This window comes from Erythrolamprus reginae, chromosome 1 (genome assembly GCF_031021105.1).
Source record: "Erythrolamprus reginae isolate rEryReg1 chromosome 1, rEryReg1.hap1, whole genome shotgun sequence".
Classification (NCBI taxonomy): domain Eukaryota; kingdom Metazoa; phylum Chordata; class Lepidosauria; order Squamata; family Dipsadidae; genus Erythrolamprus; species Erythrolamprus reginae.
In genome coordinates this window covers 17,028,198-17,046,548 of record NC_091950.1, presented here as the reverse complement: position 1 = coordinate 17,046,548, position 18,351 = coordinate 17,028,198, and the positions used below count along the sequence as shown (strand labels likewise).

Below are 18,351 nucleotides of genomic sequence, written 5' to 3'. Positions count from 1 at the left end.
CAGTCGTAAGTTGAGGACTACCTGTACTTGGATAACTTTTATTTATTTTTTTATTTATTATTTAGATTTGTATGCCGCCCGGGGGAGGTGTTTCAGTTCCCCCATGCCTGACGGCAAAGGTGGGTTTTAAGGAGTTTACGGAAGGCAGGGAGAGTAGGGGCAGTTCTAATCTCTGGGGGGAGTTGGTTCCAGAGAGTTGGGGCCGCCACAGAGAAGGCTCCTCCCCTGGGGCCCGCCAACCGACAGTTTAGTTGACGGGACCCGGAGAAGGCCCACTCTGTGGGACCTAATCGGTCGCTGGGATTCGTGCGGCAGAAGGCGGTCTCGGAGATATTCTGGTCCAGTGCCATGAAGGGCTTTAAAGGTCATAACTTTCAGTGGAAGGGATAGAAAATGGAGATCAAATGAAGGCATCTCCTACAAAACACACATGCAGAGGGGGAACAGATCCAAACTACAATGCCAATAAGTCATGTTTAAGAAAGCAATAATAAGCCATTTGGTAAAAGGCAAAAAAGGCAGGAAAAGTAAGATGTATCCCAGAACTGAGCATATGAAGATTCATTTTTCCCCCCTGTATACCATGTCTAATTTGCTCTGCATTCAAGAAACATGAAAAAGACAGATGGTAATAAGGACCCATGACTCTTCTCCTTATAAAGCCCAAACCGCTAAGGGCACAAACAGCATCATTGGGACATTAAGATACAGTTTTGGAACAATCTGTTCTGTAAACATTTTCTCTGCGCCGTTGTGTTGTGATCACAAATCCAGGCTGAGGTCAAGACGAAACATTTAAACAAAGTGAGACTGCTGGAAGAATCATCAATTCTTTAGAAATCGATTCCTTAGAAAAAGTATGACTCCAAATGCTGTTATCTGACAGTATTTCAATGTTTAAAATAAGAATTCGCAACATTAAGCTTCTGAATAGAGGTAATTGATTTATAACAGTTCATTTAGTGACCACTCACAGTTACAACGGTTTTTCACACTTACAACCACTGTAGCATCCCCAGGATCACACGATCAAAATTCAGATGCTTGGCAATTGGCTCCTATTTATGACAGTTACATAACATGACAGTTGGATCACATGATCCCCTTTTGCGATCTTCTGACAAGCGAAGTCAATGGGAGGGGGAGCAGTTTCACTTAACAACCTCATTACTGACTTAACAATTGCAGTGAATCGTTTAAGAACTGTGGCAAGAAAGATCCTAAAATTGTGGCAAAATTCACTTAACTGTCTCACATAGCAACAGAAATGTTGGGCTCAGTTATAATCATAGGTAGAGGACCACTATGGCTCCTTGGCATTTAAAATGTTTTTCCCGAGTTATAACAACTCATAATGTTATTCAGAAACCTTTTTAAAATCCTCCTTGGAGTGTAGCCCTCTGAAAGGAACCAAGGGTGTAGATCAGAAATGGCGAACCTATGACACAACAGTAGTAAACAGCATATGACAATCCAATATAAACAGTTAAAAACCCCATTGTAAAACCAGCATACATACAGACATACCATGCATAAAATTGTAAAAGCCTAGGGGGAAAGCAGAGGTGGGTTTTAAGAAGCTTACGAAAGGCAAGGAGGGTGGGGGCAATTCTAATCTCTGGGGGGAGTTGGTTCCAGAGGGCCGGGGCCACCACAAAGAAGGCTCTTCCCCTGGGTCCCGCCAACCGACATTGTTTAGTTGATGGGACCCGGAGAAGACCCACTCTCTGGGACCTAACTGGTCGCTGGGATTCGTGCAGCAGAAGGCGGTCCCTGAGATAGTCTGGTCCGGTGCCATGAAGGGCTTTATAGGTCATAACCAACACTTTGAATTGTGACCGGAAACTGATTGGCAACCAGTGCAGACTGCGGAGTGTTGGTGTAACATGGGCATATTTGGAAAAGCCCATGATTGCTCTCGCAGCTGCATTCTGCACGACCTGACGTTTCCGAACACATGTCAAAGGTGGCACTCTACAACATTTTGGGTGAGATGTCAGTGTTCACCAACACCCGAGAACAACTCTCCTTGAAAACATGCCCCATTCTTGTTCAATTATCAGAGGCAGCGTGATAATGGGAGCGGGTTATCGCACAGCCTCCACACCCACTGGAAGTTATGCTCTTGCGTGGCCTCCAGACTCTCTGAAAATCGCACAAGGATGGGGTGTGCTTTTGCAGTCTTCAGAGGCAGCAGAGGCCACGTTGGAGCATTCCCTGAAACCGCTTCAAAAACGAAGTCTTTACACAACAGGGAGATGCCTCAGGTAGGCCGCAAGGGCCTGTCAGCAGAAAGAGAAGACTGCCTGAAGGCAAGCGGCATGCGGAAGGAATCACAAACAAACAATTGGACTTTATTAAAAAAAATTAATATGTAAAGATTTATCTTTTGTTTTTGGGAGTGTCTGTGTTTGACATGCCAACAAAGTGAAGTTAGGTACTGTCAGTATATTTGACCGGCAAAGCCAAAGGGTTCATCGTCACTGGTGTAGAGATGGCAAAAATGAAGACGCTTTTGGTAAAGTCCAGGCTATGATAAACATGGTGATATAAGAATACAGGTGGTCCTCGACTGACAGTTACAATTCAGTCCAAAATTTCTGTTGCTAAGCAAGACTTCATTGGTGAGTTTTGCCCCATTTTATGACCTTTCTTGCCACATTTGTTCAATGAATCACTGCACTTGTTAAGTTAATAATGTAATAATAAAGTGAACACAAGAACAAGGGGACACAATCTGAAGTTAGCTGGGGGAAAGATCAAAAGCAACATGAGAAAATATTATTTTACTGAAAGAGTAGTAGATCCTTGGAACAAACTTCCAGCAGACGTGGTAGATAAATCCACAGCAACTGAATTTAAACATGCCTGGGATAAACATAGATCCATCCTAAGATAAAATACAGAAAATAGTATAAGGGCAGACTAGATGGATCATGAGGTCTTTTTCTGCCGTCAGTCTTCTATGTTTCTAGCTGTTAAAAGTGTTCTCTATTGACTTGGCATGTCAGGTCACAGATGGAAAATCACATGAACTGGGACCCTGCAACCTTCCCAAGTTTGAATCAGTTGCCAAGCATCCGAATTTTGATCGTGTGACTCTGGGGACGCTGCAAAGGTGTGAAAAACCGCCTTCAGTCACTCCTTTCAGTGTTGTTGTAACTTTAAGAGTGGTCACTAAATGGATCATTGTAAGTTGAGGATTACCTCCATAAATATTGCAGCCTTTCCTCACAGAAAAGCTGCTGCTAAAATTTTATAATCTTAGCTGCCATCCACTGCGCCTTTTCTATTTCCACTACAAGTAATCCTTGATTTATGACTGGGCACTTAGAGATTGGTTGAGATTATGACTAGCCTCCCTGGAAGTACAAGTAGCGCTTGATTACAACAGTTCATTTAGTGACCAGTCAAAGTTACAATGCCACACCCCCATGGTCAAGTGATTAAAATTCAGGCGCTTGGCAACTGGTTTGTACTAATGACGGTTGCAGCATCCCGGGGTCATGCGATCCCCTCTTGCACCTTTCGGACAAGCAAAGTCAATGGGAAAGCCAGATTCATTTAACAACTGTGTTACTAACTTAACCATTGCAGCAGGAAAGATTGTAAACTGGGGCAAAACTCACTTAACAAATGTCTCATGTAAGCACAAAAATGTTGGGCTCACAAACTGTGGTCATAAGTCAAGGGATACCTGTACCTATGACCTGGTTCTGATAGTCAGTCTCTTCCCAATCATGTGACCACATTGTTTGCAGCATTTTGGCAGAAAAACAGCATCTACTTCCAGCTTTTGGCAAAACTGACCTATAGCATACATTTATTTATTTCACATTTATTTTAATGATCCCCACAAGAAAGCCATACAATTGAGTGGATTACATGGATGACTCATTTTATGACCCTCTCAAATTACAACTCCGATGGGCAGGCTCCGGTACTGTTGTAAGTCAAGGACTCCCTGTATATCTGAGGTGTGACAATCACAATAGCACCCAATTTTTCAGATGCGGCTGCCCCACTGATTAATTAGTGGCACTATGTTGCTGGCATCTCTATCTTCAATACTGTTTCTTATTACCCCTCTTGTTGGTCTTTCTTCGTTTCTTTTCTTTTTTTACAGAGGATGCACACAGTGTGGAGGCCTTTATTGAACTGTTTACCATTATTCCACGACCTTTGTCCTCATCAATCATCGCTAACTCTGATCCCATTAGATCCCACCAGCATCTTCACTCAGCAGGCTATTCCTTACCCTGCTGGACAGCTCCCGAGCATTTAGATGGAACAAGCTTGCTCTGCTTTTCTACACCTCTTGCCTGTTCAGTTTTCTGCAATGTTTGCTTTACGGTTATTGTTGTTGTTGTTGTTGTTGTTGTTATTTATTTTATTTTTTTAAATATATTTTTTATTGATTTTTAACAATTTTAACATCACACAACATAAAACAGTGCGTAGTGAATTGTGCCCACCACCCCGACACACACACATTCCCCAGCACCAAATTGGGGGTACAGTATTTCATTTATAGTCCACTTAACCCAAGAGCAATATATCTGTTTACATATTATAGAGTGATTCCAATTTATTTCTTGTAGCTTGTACAAGCTACAAGACCAAGCTACATTATTATTATTATTTAGATTTGTATGCCACCCTTCTCTGAAGATTCAGGGCAGCATCCGGCAGATACAGTGATACCTTGTCTTACAAACTTAATTGGTTCCGGGACGAGGTTCTTAAGGTGAAAAGTTTGTAAGACGAAACAATGTTTCCCATAGGAATTAATGGAAAAGCGATTAATGTGTGCAAGCCCAAACTTCACCCCTTTTGCCAGCCGAAGCGCCTGTTTTTGCACTGCTGGGATTCCCCTGAGGTTCCCCTCCATGGGAAACACCACCTCTGGACTTCTGTGTTTTTGTGATGCTGCAGGGAAATCCCAGCAGGGGAATCCCAGCATCGCAAAAACGAGCGCTTCGCTGGCAACGGAAGTCTGGAGGTGGGGTTTCCCAGCGAAGGGAGCATCAGTGAAATCGCAGCATTGCAAAAACACCGAAGTCCTCAAATCCCCACCTCCGGACCTCTGTGTTTTTGCGATGCTGCGATTTCACTGAGGCTCCCCTCACTGGGAAACCCCACCTCCGGACTTCCGTTGCCAGCAAAGCGCTCGTTTTTGCGATGCTGGGATTCCCCTGCTGCATCACAAAAACATGGAAGTCTGGAGGTGGGGTTTCCCATGGAGGGGAGCCTCAAAGGAATCCTAGCATCGCAAAAACGGGTGCTTCGCTGGCAACGGAAGTCCGGAGGCGGGGCATCCCAGCGGCGGCGGTGGGTTTGTAAGGTGAAAATAGTTTGTAAGAAGAGGCAAAATAATCTTAAACCACGGGTTTGTATCTCGAAAAGTTTGTATGACGAGGGGTTTGTAAGACGAGGTATCACTGTATTTTAGCTCATTCTGGGATTGTTGTTGAGACTGTCCTGATATCTTAAGATGAGAGGTTGACTTAAAAAGAGAGAGTTAATTTTCCCACCAGGATTGCATGACATACACTTATTTTACATTTGATTTCTAATTTCCAATTAACCTCACGCAGGTCATATAAGGACAGCCAAGGGGCTGAGCTTGGCCCAAAGGCTGTACAACACCCCGGTCTATTGCAAAGAATTTCTCATATTTAGCTTCTTTGAAACAGGGGTGTCAAACTCACAGCGTCACGTTGTCATCACGTGACGTATCTTGACTTTCCCCCCTTCGCTAAAACGGGGTGGGAGTGGCCACTGTGTGATGCATCTGGCCCACAGGTTTGATGTCCCTGTTTAGAAACATAGAAACATAGAAGACTGACGGCAGAAAAAGACCTCATGGTCCATCGAGTCTGCCCTTATACTATTTCCTGTATTTTATCTTACAATGGATATATGTTTATCCCAGGCATGTTTAAATTCGGTTACTGTGGATTTACCAACCACGTCTGCTGGAAGTTTGTTCCAAGGATCTACTACTCTTTCAGTAAAATAATATTTTCTCATGTTGCCTTTGATCTTTTCCCCAACTAACTTCAGATTGTGTCCCCTTGTTCTTGTGTTCACTTTCCTATTAAAAACACTTCCCTCCTGAAGATTGCTGATTTAATTCTGTTCTACTGATGTCAAAATTCTCTTCTCAATCAAAGAACATTAAGAAATCTTTAGAGATTCTCGGTCAGTGGCAAGCGGAACAGTTCTAATGATAGTAAAATAAGTCAGACACTCTCTCTCACAGCATTAATGAGTCATCTAATCCCATTTTAACATCCACTGAAGAAATCCTTTTACTGGAATAACAACCTTTGCTTCACAAGACATTGAAACTTTAGAGAAAGTGCAAGAAGAGAACAACCAGGATGATTAGGGGACTGGAAACTAAAACATATGAAGAGGGAACTGAGGAACTGAGCATGGCCAGTCTGGCAAAGAGAAGGATCAGGGGAGACATGATAATAGTGTTTCAATACTTATGGGGCTGCCACAGAGAGGAGAGGGTCAGGCTGTTTTCCAAAGCACCAGGCCAGACAAGGAATAATGGGTGGAAGCTGACCAAGGAGAAATTCAAGCTGGAAATAAGGAGGAATTCTCTGACAGTGAGAGCGATCAATCAGTGGGACAGAAGTTGCCTCCGGAGGTTGTGAGAGCTCCAACAGTTGAGACTTTCAAAGGGAGATTGGAGTGCCATTTGTCCAAAATGGTGTAGGGAGGTTGGACTAGATGGTCTACAAAGTCCCTTCCAACTCAAACAAACAAAGAAACAAAGAAACAAAGAAACAAGATTTTAACCAGATCTTCCAATCCCAAATCTGGTCAACAGGTGAGAGGAAACCCAATACTGTAATTTCCTTTTTTTTTTTAAAAATAAACTTTATTGATTTTCTTAAAATTGACAAACAAACAAACATACGCTTAACATAAACTAAATAAAATAAATGACTGGACACCCAATCATTTCCAAAGAACAGTGGCATTGACCCTGCAGGTCTACAGAAAGGCTTGAAGAAACTATTTTTTTCAGGGGAGTCGGAGTGGGGAATCCAGGTACTAGGGATGACTGGAAATACTGATGAAACAGCTGAAACAATAATACCAGTCACCTTTTGTTGTTGTGTTACTTTTAATTACATATGATTTTTGACCGAATGACCAAAATTCCAGGTTAGGACTTCCATTGCTACCGTTATCAAGGCATCTATTAAGCAGGCCATGCTACCGGTCCACAGTCAGAGATTGGAGATCACTTTGTTGTGCCACTCTTTTTTGTTTATCGAATAAGCTGAAATTGGACAGTCTCACACAATAGATTAAGGGGAAACCAAACATTCATATTATGGTTTAGGATAATACTGCACGGACATGACGCTGCCGACAATCAGAAAGAAAAGCCTACATCAGAAGTCACCAGCCTTGGAAACCATTATTACTCATGGACTTCAATTTCCCGAATTCCCCAGCCAGTAACATGCAAGTCTTAAAAGTGGGTCTACTCTAGACAAACACCTGAATATTGAATTGAAACATACAGTTAAACCTTGGAGATGGAGAGGTCAGATGAATAAGTATTCCGTTCACACATCCACTAAGCAGGGGATGAGCAATCAATATTGAGCTTCGCAGGACAAAGCAAAGAAATAGCTGCTCGACATTTCACCATCTGTGCTTTTGCTAAGCAGTCTCTTTGTTGGTGGGCCTTAATTATACTCCCTACAGCTGGCACACAGGGCAGTAAATGGCAGTGAACATTCAAAACAAAATGGGTGGCATTCAAAGAGACCAAAGCAGAGCGCCACCTCCTCACCACAGGTGACAAACCACCATCCCCAAAGCCTCCATCCCACAACCACCATACCCCTGTTATATCTGTGTGGAGGAGGAATAGTAGTTCGGTTGCTCACCTCCAGAGTTCTTTAAATATTTTTGGGGGGGGGGTCTTTTGTATCACAAACTGCTCTCTTTTGTCACAGAAAAACAGGAGAGCTTAGAAAATTGTAATATTTTTATTAGAAAAATTAGAAAATTTGTAATAAAAACTGTAATATTACAATTGTAATTGTAAAACAGTTGGGTTGCTTAACAGATTGAAGACATCAAGACTGAAACAAGCAATCCTGAAGGACAGATACAGGTAGTTCTCAGCATATGGTCACAATTGAGCCCAAAAATTCTGTGGCTAAGCAAGACAGTTAAGTAAATTTTGCCCCATTTTACGACCTTTCTCGTCAGAGTTGTTAAATGAATCACTGCAGTGGATAAGTTAGCCACCCACTTGTTAAGTGAATCTGGTTTCTCCGCTGACTCCACTCGTCAGAAGTTCACAAAAGGGGATTAATAATAATTTAATAATAATAATTTATTAGATTTGTATGCCGCCCCTCTCCGAAGACTCGGAGCGGCTCACAACAGTGATAAACAATGTGACAAATCCAATACTTAAAAACATCTAAAAACCCATATCATTAAAAACATACTACTCAGTCATACCATACATAAACTATATTAGCCTATGGATTACATGACCTTGGGACACAGCAATGGTCATAAATACGAACCATTTGCCAAGCATCTGAATTTTGATCATATGACCAGAGAAATGCTACAATGAAGTGTGGAAGATGGTCACTCATGTCCCTTATTTTCAGTGCTGTTCTAATGATCAATGATCACCAAATGAATGGTGGTAAATTGAGGACTACCTGTACTGACTCCCCCATCCCAGAGCAGTGTGTGTGAGACTAGTCCAGAGGTCTTCAAAATAGGCAAATTGTGGACCTTAACTCCCAGAATTCCCCATCCAGTTGGTTGGAGAATTCTGGGAGTTGAAGTCCACAAGTCTTAAAGTTGCCAGGTTTGAAGATCTCTGGACTAGCTCAAGGTCAACCAACTAGCATTACTAGCCTCGTGCCTAAGATTAGATTAGATTAGATTAGATTTAATGGATTTATATGCCGCCCCTCTCCGTAGACTTGGGGCGGCTCACAACAATGGTAAAAACAGTACATAGTAACAAATCTAATATTTAGCAATCTAAATTACAGTTCTCACATTACATAGGATTAATTTAGCTTGCTTTGCAGACTGGCCCTAGGTCAAACCCACACCAATCACGTTACCATCTGGCATAATGTGACATACAGGCTTGCTCCCACCCCCCCACCCCCCTTAAGCCTTGATATTTTTTTCTCTGGGATGCAGATAAGGTGCCAGTTTGCATTAAATCTTTCCTTAAAAGCTCACAATTTCTGTGCTAAACACTGCATGGCTGCAGCGGAAGGGAAGCCCCAATATTGTGTGCATTTTAAGTGAGCAAACCCTCCTTTAGAGCTCTTTTGGGAAATAGACAGCAACCTAGCCTTCTGTTGTCTTGTGCCACAGGGTTCATGCATGGCATTAAACCTATGTGTTGGTTTTGTTTTGGCTTACCATAATGAGGAGATCCAGCCACAGTGGTTTGGAAAATCAAAGTTTATGGTTTTATGTTATGCATGAATCAGGCTTCTGCGGCTTAATTCTCTCTGAATCACTGCTCGCTTCGGTCTGCACGCCAAGCTGCGATTTATATAAACTGGGATTTAGAAGTCAAAATATGTTTTGGAGCTTCCCTCTGGCTTTCACAGCTGCGTGTCTCATCCAGCACTTTTTGCTTGAAGCCAGAGCAAAAAGCAAACAAAAGTTTACCGATTCCGACATCGCACAGAAGCAGAACAAACTTAAATCGTGACCTGCAAGCTCACTTTAAATCACAGTATACAAGCTGTGTTTTGTGCTTGCTTCATTCAAACCTTTACAGTTTCTCAGTTCAAATTTCATTCCAAACTATAGTTTTCCTCTGTGATTTGATATAGTAAAAGTAGCCTTGTGTAATGGCTATTCAAAGTTACAATGGCACTGGAAAAAGTGACTTATGACTATTTTTTACACTTACGACTGTTGCTGCATCCCCACGTGATCAAAATTCAGAGGCCGACTCATATTTATGACGGTGACAGTGTCCTACAGTCGTGATCACCTTTTGAGACCTTCTGACAAGCAAAGTCAATAGGGAAGCCAGATTCACTTAACAACAGTGTTGTTAACGTAACAACAGCAGTGATTCACTTATTATCTATGGCAAGAAAGGTTGTAAAATAGGGGAAAACTCACTTAAAACTTGGTTCCATTGGGGCTGTAAGTCGAGGACTTATTGTGGGCTATGAACTAGCACCCTGAATGAAACTACAAGTAGTCCTTGACTTATGATCACAATTGAGCCCAAAATGTATGTTGTTAACTGAGACATTTGTTAAGTGAGCAATCATAAATATGAACCAGTTGCCTAGTGTCTGAATTTTGATCATGTGGTTAGGATGCTGCTGCAAAGATCATAACTGAGAAAAACGGTCATACGTCACATTTTTCAGTGCTGTTGTAACTTAGGAATGGTCACTAAATGAACGGTTGTAGGTCAAGGCTTATCTCATACAGTTTGGGAAGTTTGGCAGCAACAGTGAAATCCTGGCCATTTTCTCTATAAAGCTCCCTCCTCAACTATTCCTCTATCACTGCCTTCTCCTCGCCCCACATTCCTCCTTCATTTCAGCATACTTTACTCAAGATTAGGAGGTTTCTACACATTTCCCCCCAACCTGCTTCATACCCGAGCCATGCGGCAGTCAAAGCAAAGTGCGCTGTTCAAAACGGGATTGTATGACTGCAACTTCATTGCTTAAATCCTTACAATTTATATTGACTGTTTCAAGACTATCATTAAGTGATGTACCTTATGATTCTTGGCAAACTTTTCTTTTACTTAATTTACTAAGAGCATCTGCACTAAAGACAAATTCCTTGTGCGTCTAATCACACTTGGCCAATAAAGAATTCTATTCTATTCTATTCTGTTCTGTTCTCAGCTTTCTCTTTCTCTCTCCCTAACACACACACACACACAACATTGCTTAAGGACCTTCCAGAAGGAAAGGAACAAAATCAGTCATTCTACATACAGGCTTTCTAAAAAAAATGCTGAAGCAGCCTGATCACCAGATTAACAGAATCCATAGCTACAAAGCTTGCGCTTGTACCTTTTTATATACAGGGTTTTTGAAAAAATTAAATTCTTACGTAGGCAATCCAAATTATGCACAGAAAGAAAACCAAAGAAAACCACCAACTGCCCCCACTCCCAATGACACAGGAATCAGCATATATGCATGGAGGCATCTCTTAATGCACATAATTATTATCTATCTTTATAACATTCTGACTTTGTGTGATTGGAGAAGAAAACAGAAACTGTGCAAAGTATGAGACGCTAATTTAGTTTTCAAAAAAATGGGCAAGATTGGAGAATGTGGACCAATTTTTACCAGGTACTGCCAATGCACTGCTTGGACTAGCTTGGCAATCATAAGGACTAGAATCTTAATGTTTTAAGCAAACCAAGATTTTTAAGAAACAAAATTAGCCCTCAGCTGAATTGTAGCTAGGTGGACTTGATTTAAATCAAGTTGATTTAAATCATGATTTAAATCACTAATAAAAAGGCTTCATTTAAATCAACTCAATTTAAATCATAATTTTTAAAGGGCAACTGTCATCTCTGCTATGAAATTGTGTGAAAGCATCAATGCAACACATGTTATCTCAGTTGCAGAGCTTTGATTAATTGAGTGAATTTATCAAAAACATAAATATACAACCTCATGCTACATAACTAAGCTCCATTTCATACTGAATAAACTAAAAATGTATCTTAAATAGAAAATTATCTTTAGATAGATTTTTATTCCAAAAACATTTATTAAAAGAAATGTTTTTGGAATAAAATAAAACAAAACATTATTTTATTAAAATAAATTTGATAAAAATAAAAAATCAAATTTAAATCTTTAAATATGTGGGTTTTTTCATTTATTTTATTTTATTTATTTTTTTATCCACCCTGATTGTAGCTCTCACTTTCTAAGGAAGCTTTGACTTAGGATCACCTTTGAGCCCAACATTTTTGTTGTTAAGTGAAGTAGTTAAGTGAAGTGTGCTCCATTTTATGACCTTTCTTGCCAAAGTTAAATGGATCACTGCAAATGTTACATTAGTGATGTTACTGTTAAATGAATCTGACTACCCTATTGACTGGACTTTGTCAGACGTTCCCAAAATATGATCACCTCATCTCAGGACAATGCAACCATCATAAATATGAAAGAGTTACCAAGCATCCAAATTTTGATCACATGACCATGGGAATGCCACAATGGTTGTTAAGTGTGAAAAATGATCATCAGTTACTTTTTTCAATGACATTACCTGGAATGGTTACTAAATGAACTGTTGTTAAGTCGAGGACTACCGGTATTTCCTACAATAGCTTGCAAAAAAATTTACTCTCTAAAACCTCAGATTTTTTTCAGACTAGAAATGGAATGAGCTAGCAAAAGACACACCAAATTATTTTTTCCTCCTTTACTGTTTCTGATGGGACTCTTTCTGCAACCAGGATAGGCTAGCAAAGGAGAAACCATGTACCAAGATGAGGGAGGATTTTTATCACATGGCACTTTAAAACCCTTGTACAATCCAGCCACAATAACATAGTTCAGCCAAGCTCTCATTCCTTTGCGTGCTGATGAGATTTTTAAAATCCCTTCTACGAACACACCTGCCACAAAGGATTTAAGAGACATCGTGCCCAAAGCTTCCTCTAGCACCCCTACTCTTCAGGTTGTGACTAAGCCAACAGCAACCCACTTTGGTTGGGAAGGGGCAAAACTGCTTTGTGTAAAAAGCAGAGCTTAATTCTGTTTTGTACCTTATTAGGAATCCACATCAAGAGCAATCAATGATCGCTCTGACTCTTTAAACTTCACTCCCAGCTGTATTAAATATGCATGAGACAAGGTTTACAGAATGCAGTAAAAGACACCCGAGACAACTCAACACCATGCAGCAATTATGTCGAGATTGTTGGCAAACGTGCTTTAAAACCTGGTATTTACACACACACACACACACACACACAAAAATCCATAATGTCTGATTTACAATAATGACATTACAGTATTAATATGCCAACATCAGAATTCATACTTCAGACTAAACTTGAAGTATAGTTAAGGTATTAGTCTACATCTTAAAGGCTTGGTTTCAAGATTGAAGTACGGTTAAAGCCGTGTTTCTCAACCTTGGCAACTTTAAAATGTAGGGACTTCAACTCCCAGAATTCCCCAGCCAGCAATGCTGTTTCAGCAATGAGAAACACTGGGTAAAAGTATTAATTAATATTTTTATTTATTAGTCTTGACAAGAAAACTGGAACAATGATTCGGCCCGTGGCTGTGGGAAAAGACAAGAGGAGGAATATTTATGCCACCTTCAGATCAAAAATTGAGGCATAATGTTAAGAAGCTTGAACAATGTAAAATAAACAACTAAGTAAACCAGAACAAAAGAAAATTCATTATGGTTTGGTGGCATTCCGTGTGAACCCTAATCTATGACGAAGGATATCAAGCATAACCTACAGGTGCAGACAGACCATTACAAATTCTACCAACACAAGCAAAATATTCAGAGTCATGCCTCATTCCCATCATCCAGAATTCAATGCTGCCTGTAAGACTGTGAATTCAAATTTTGTCATGAATCTTTAAGGTGAGAGTAATGAGGACATTCCTGAATGCAGACAGGAGTCTGGCAATATATGCACAAATTAACCCATCTAGGATAAATTGCAACCCTTGGTACCTTATCATCAGGAACACATTGTGACTCCCAGCTTCACCCACACGCATGCACTGAAGGGAAACAACCTTGATTTATCCAGGCTCTTTATCACATGCTAGGGGCACAGCAAATGACTCATGTTAACAAAGGGGGAGGGTTTTTTTTTAATCTTTACACAGTTTTTAATTGTGGGAGGGGGAGGTGCAATTTCCTGTACCATCAGTATTCTGAAGCAGATGCATTGCTGTAATAGAAAAATGATTAAGATTTCCTTTCCTTTCGGACTTCCTTTTTAAAAATGGGAAGTTTAAAAAGTCACTAACTTTGGCTGAACTGAAGATGAAATCAACTGGAAAGCAAAAGATGGAACGCATTCCAAATTCTCACCCGATTAGTTTTAAGTAACCTACCTGTATGGTGAAATGGGCACCCTATCTGAATTCCAGTATGACAACATCCCCGGGGGAGGGGAAAGAAAGAACTAGGTTTGTTCTCAATTTTAAAAAGAAATGTCAAAAAAGATAAAGTGGGAAAAGCATCCTTGGGAGGATATGTTGAAAGGTCCTATTTAAACCAAGGGTTTTTCTGGAGGGGGGAGGGACAAAGAATGAAGTTAATTAGTACATGAAGGTCAGAGTGATGATAGGGGTTTGGATTATGTCCAGATTATGTCTGTACTCCGCCATATTCCTTTCATGCTTCTAAGGGTCTCCTGTCCACTTTCCCACAAACAATATTATTTGCAGCTGACCAATTTTCTAGCTTCTGCCTCCATCCTGATGACAAAGCTGTTCTCTTTTCAACTCAGAAAAATGCAGAATAAGCCCCTTTCCATACAGTCTCTAGCTCCCACTAGACTTTCACCACTCCTGCCTCCTCCTTCATCCCTCTTTCTCTAAAATTACCCCTCTCTGAATACCACCATGACATATCCCCCAAAACTGTATTTTCTGCCTGGTGCCTGCTTCCAAGACTTTTGGTTGCTCTCTCAGGACTTTATTATTATTTACTTTAAATCCCCAAATCACTTTTCCAGTCCCATGCCCTTCCTTCACTTCTCTCTAATCCTCCCATGCTTGGTTTCTCCCTGACACTTTCAGCCTCTCCTTAAAATCCCCGATTTCTGCCAAACAATATTAAATATTTCCTACCCAGCTTTTCTCCAGCAAATCTGCCTGCTGCATCCTATTGTCCTTTTCCTCAACTTTTCATTCTTATACATCAGCAGCATTGACTCAAATTACCCTCGAGGTCTCCATTCTGATTTTTTCCCATTTCCACACCCAATTATCTCATCCCATGAACTTATGTACCACAAATCTGTAGTATCCCTTTATGCTTTTCCCTGGTTACCATCTGAAGTTACAAAGGCACTGAAAAAAATGACATGACCATTTTTCACACATACGACTTTTGCAGCATCCCCACAGTCACCTGATCAAAATTCAGACATTTGGCAACTGACTTGTATTTATGACAGTTGCAATGTCCTGGTGTCATGTGATCAGCTTCTGTGACCTTCTGACAACCAAAGTCAATGGGGAAGCCTGATTCAATTAACAGTCAGGATATAAACTTGACAACTGCAGTGATTCAGTTAACAACTACAGCAAGAAAGGTAGTAAAAGGGGGCAAAACCCATTTAACAAGTGTCTTACTTAGCAACAGAAATTTTGGGCTCAATTATGGTCATTAAGCCAAGCATTACCTGTTATGCTAATTACACTGATGGTTGATAGTAAGTATGGTACTAATGTGCATAATCCAACAACTTCCAGTCCCTCCACATATCATTTTTTTTGCTAATAACAGAAAACCTATACTTTTACACCTTCCTGGTTTTGCCCCCAAATCCATTATTGTATTCCAATCCACACATTTCAATGTACACTACCAACACCAAGTCACTAAATTGTATATTGGAGGACCCCATAATCATTTTTCATCCTCCCAGCATAGATCTGCCAGCATATCCTCTGAACGTTGATACTGATTTTCAATGTTCTGATGTGAATTTTAAAATTATTAATACGGTTGAAAAGATGGTTGAATTACTAAAAGCCAATAAATTAACCTGTATCCATAAACATCATATTATAGATAGCCCTTGACCTACGACCATCAATTGAGTCCAAAATCTATGTTGTTGAGACATTTGTTAACTGAGTTTTGCCCCATTTTACCATCTTTCCTGCTCAGTTGTTAAGTGAATCACCGCAATTGATAATTTAGTAACTGTTAGGCTGTTAAGTGAATCTGGCTTCCCCATTGACTTTGCTTGAAAGAAGGTTGCAAAAGGGGATCACACAACAACGGCCGTAAATATGAAGCAGCAATCAAGCATCTGAATTCTGAACACATTATCATGGGGGATGCTACAAAGGAAGTAACTATGAAAAATGGTCATGTCAGATTTTGCAGTGCCTTTGTAACTTTGATCATTAAAGGAACTGTTTGTTGTAAATCGAGGACTATCTGTACTAACAGCTGACCAGTAACCTGTATCAATAAATGTTGTTATATTATTAAATGTTAGGATTACCCCTCCCCAAGATTTTTTGTGTGTGTATTCTGTATGGTGTGTATACACTATATATTCTAACATTAAAGCAAACAACGCTACCTTCGCTTCCAATTCAAGTCCTACTACAGATAGACCTCCACATACGATCTTAATTGAGCCCAACATTCATGCTGCCAAAAGTGAAGACCTTTGTTAAGTGTCGTTTTACAACTTTTCTTGCTACAATTGTTAAGTGAATCATTGCAACTGTTCAGTTAATAACTTGGCCGTTTAAATAAATCTGGCTTCCCCCATTTGACTTTTCTGGTCAGAAGACTGCAAAAGATGATTGCGAGATCTGTGGGACAACATAGCCATACCAAATCTGAACCAAATTGTCAAGCATCCAAATCTTAAAGTCCCATGACCCTAAGTAAGGCTCATAAAGTGTGAAAAATACAGTCGTAAGCCCCTTTTTTCCAGTGATGCCGTGATTTCCAATGATCACTAAATGATGATCGCAAGATCTGTGGGACAACATACCCGTCACAAATCTGAACCAATTGTCAAGCATCCAAACCTTCAAGTCCCCTGACCACCAAGCTCATAAAGTGTGAAAAAATACGGTCACAGACGTCACTGGAAAAAGGCGCTTCATTTTTCCAGTGACGCTGTGACTTCCAACGGTCACTAAATGAGCTACTGAAAACCGAGGACATTACTATTTATTTATAGATAGATAGATAGATAGATAGATAGATAGATAGATAGATAGATAGATAGATAGATTTGTATGCTGCCCTTCTCCAAGGACTCAGTTTTATTTATCAGTTACCAATAATCTCCTAGCTTGGGGGGGGGGGGGTGGACTAGATGACCTTGCAAGGTGCCTCCCAAATCTGTCAATCTGAATTTAGAACTCTCTGCCCTCCCCAATAATCCTCTACCTCCCCATCCTTGGCCAGCTATTGAGAAGCCTAAATTGTGCCATCAGCGCCTCTGCAGACAAAAAAAACCCAGCCCAAAATCCAGATCGCCTTCTCCCCCCCCCCCCAAACCAGCCCAATACGGTCTCCTTCATTGAACGGGAGAGCAAACAAACCAGGATTAGCCTCGAGAGTCCCCCGCGAGGATGCCGCCTGCCCCACTTCTTCCCCTGACGCGGGTTATTTCTTCCCCTCACACGATCAAGATCAGCAAAACCGGGCACAAATCATGGAAGGAATGACCGGCCTCCCTCCCCAATTTCAGCTCCCCCAGACGCCCACCGAGGGCTCCCGAAGGGCCTTCGACATCCTGGGGTTGCACTTCAACCCCGAAGGGCGCGTGAGGGAAAGCGACCCCGGACCGGGCGGGGCGGACAAGCGAGGGAATCGCGTGAGGGGGGGGGGAAAGGACGGTTTCTCCACAGTGGAGGAGGAGGAGGAGCCCCCCCCCAAAAAAAAGCCCCTGCAGGCGCGAGGAGGAGACCCCGTGGCCTCCCGCTTCAGGACCGAGGGCGCCTCACAGCCGCCTCACCTCCTGCCGCCGAGTCCGGCGGCGCCCCCCAACCGCCCGCTTCGGGGGTGACGGCTCCGGCTCCCGCCTCGGCTCCACCAGCGGAGCCCGTCTCGTCGGACGCGTCCAGGTCCATAGCTGGCCGAGGCCCGCGTCGCCTCAGCCCGCCACTCGCCTCAGCCGCCGCTTCGGCTAAGCCGAAGAAGAGACAGAGAGAGAGAGAGGGAGGGGGGGGAAGAGAGAAGACCGGGCGGGAGACGACTGGACGGCAACGCGCAGGCGCCAGCTCGGCGGCCGGAGCGCGAGGTCGGAGGGCTAGAGCGCCCCCGCCGAAAAGAGCGGAAGAGGAGGCTTGTTACTCCTTCGGCCATCCCCACGTTAGGTTCCGGCCTTTTTTTGGGAACGTTAGGGAAGCTTAGGCTGGGATTGGGACGCTCTGGGAAGCTGACGCTTTTCTATTGAGCGTGTGGTTTACCTTTAGGCAGGCCAGAAGGATAGTTCGGAACGTCTATATATTATTATTATTATTATTATTATTATTATTATTATTATTATTATTATTATTATTATTATTATTATTAGTTTGTTTATTTATGTGGTTTACCTTTAGGCAGGCCAGA

General features: G+C 41.6%; 1 protein-coding gene across 8 annotated transcripts in view; it reads right to left on the bottom strand.

Annotated features, from left to right (window-relative positions):
* PIP5K1C (phosphatidylinositol-4-phosphate 5-kinase type 1 gamma) overlaps positions 1–18,014 on the bottom strand; it is a 106,556-nt gene extending 88,542 nt beyond the window's left edge. For 6 of the 8 annotated variants that reach the window (XR_011558571.1, XM_070745663.1, XM_070745686.1 and 3 more), the window contains exon 1: positions 17,753–17,973. Coding sequence is in view for 7 of the 8 variants with exons in the window: in XM_070745663.1 (XP_070601764.1) it covers positions 17,753–17,867 (115 nt within the window). In the remaining variant the exon portion in view is untranslated. Of the gene's footprint in view, positions 1–17,752 lie in introns of all 8 variants that reach the window. The other 2 variants (XM_070745695.1, XM_070745704.1) reach the window with 2 other exon arrangements.
* Positions 18,015–18,351: the final 337 nt, after the last annotated feature.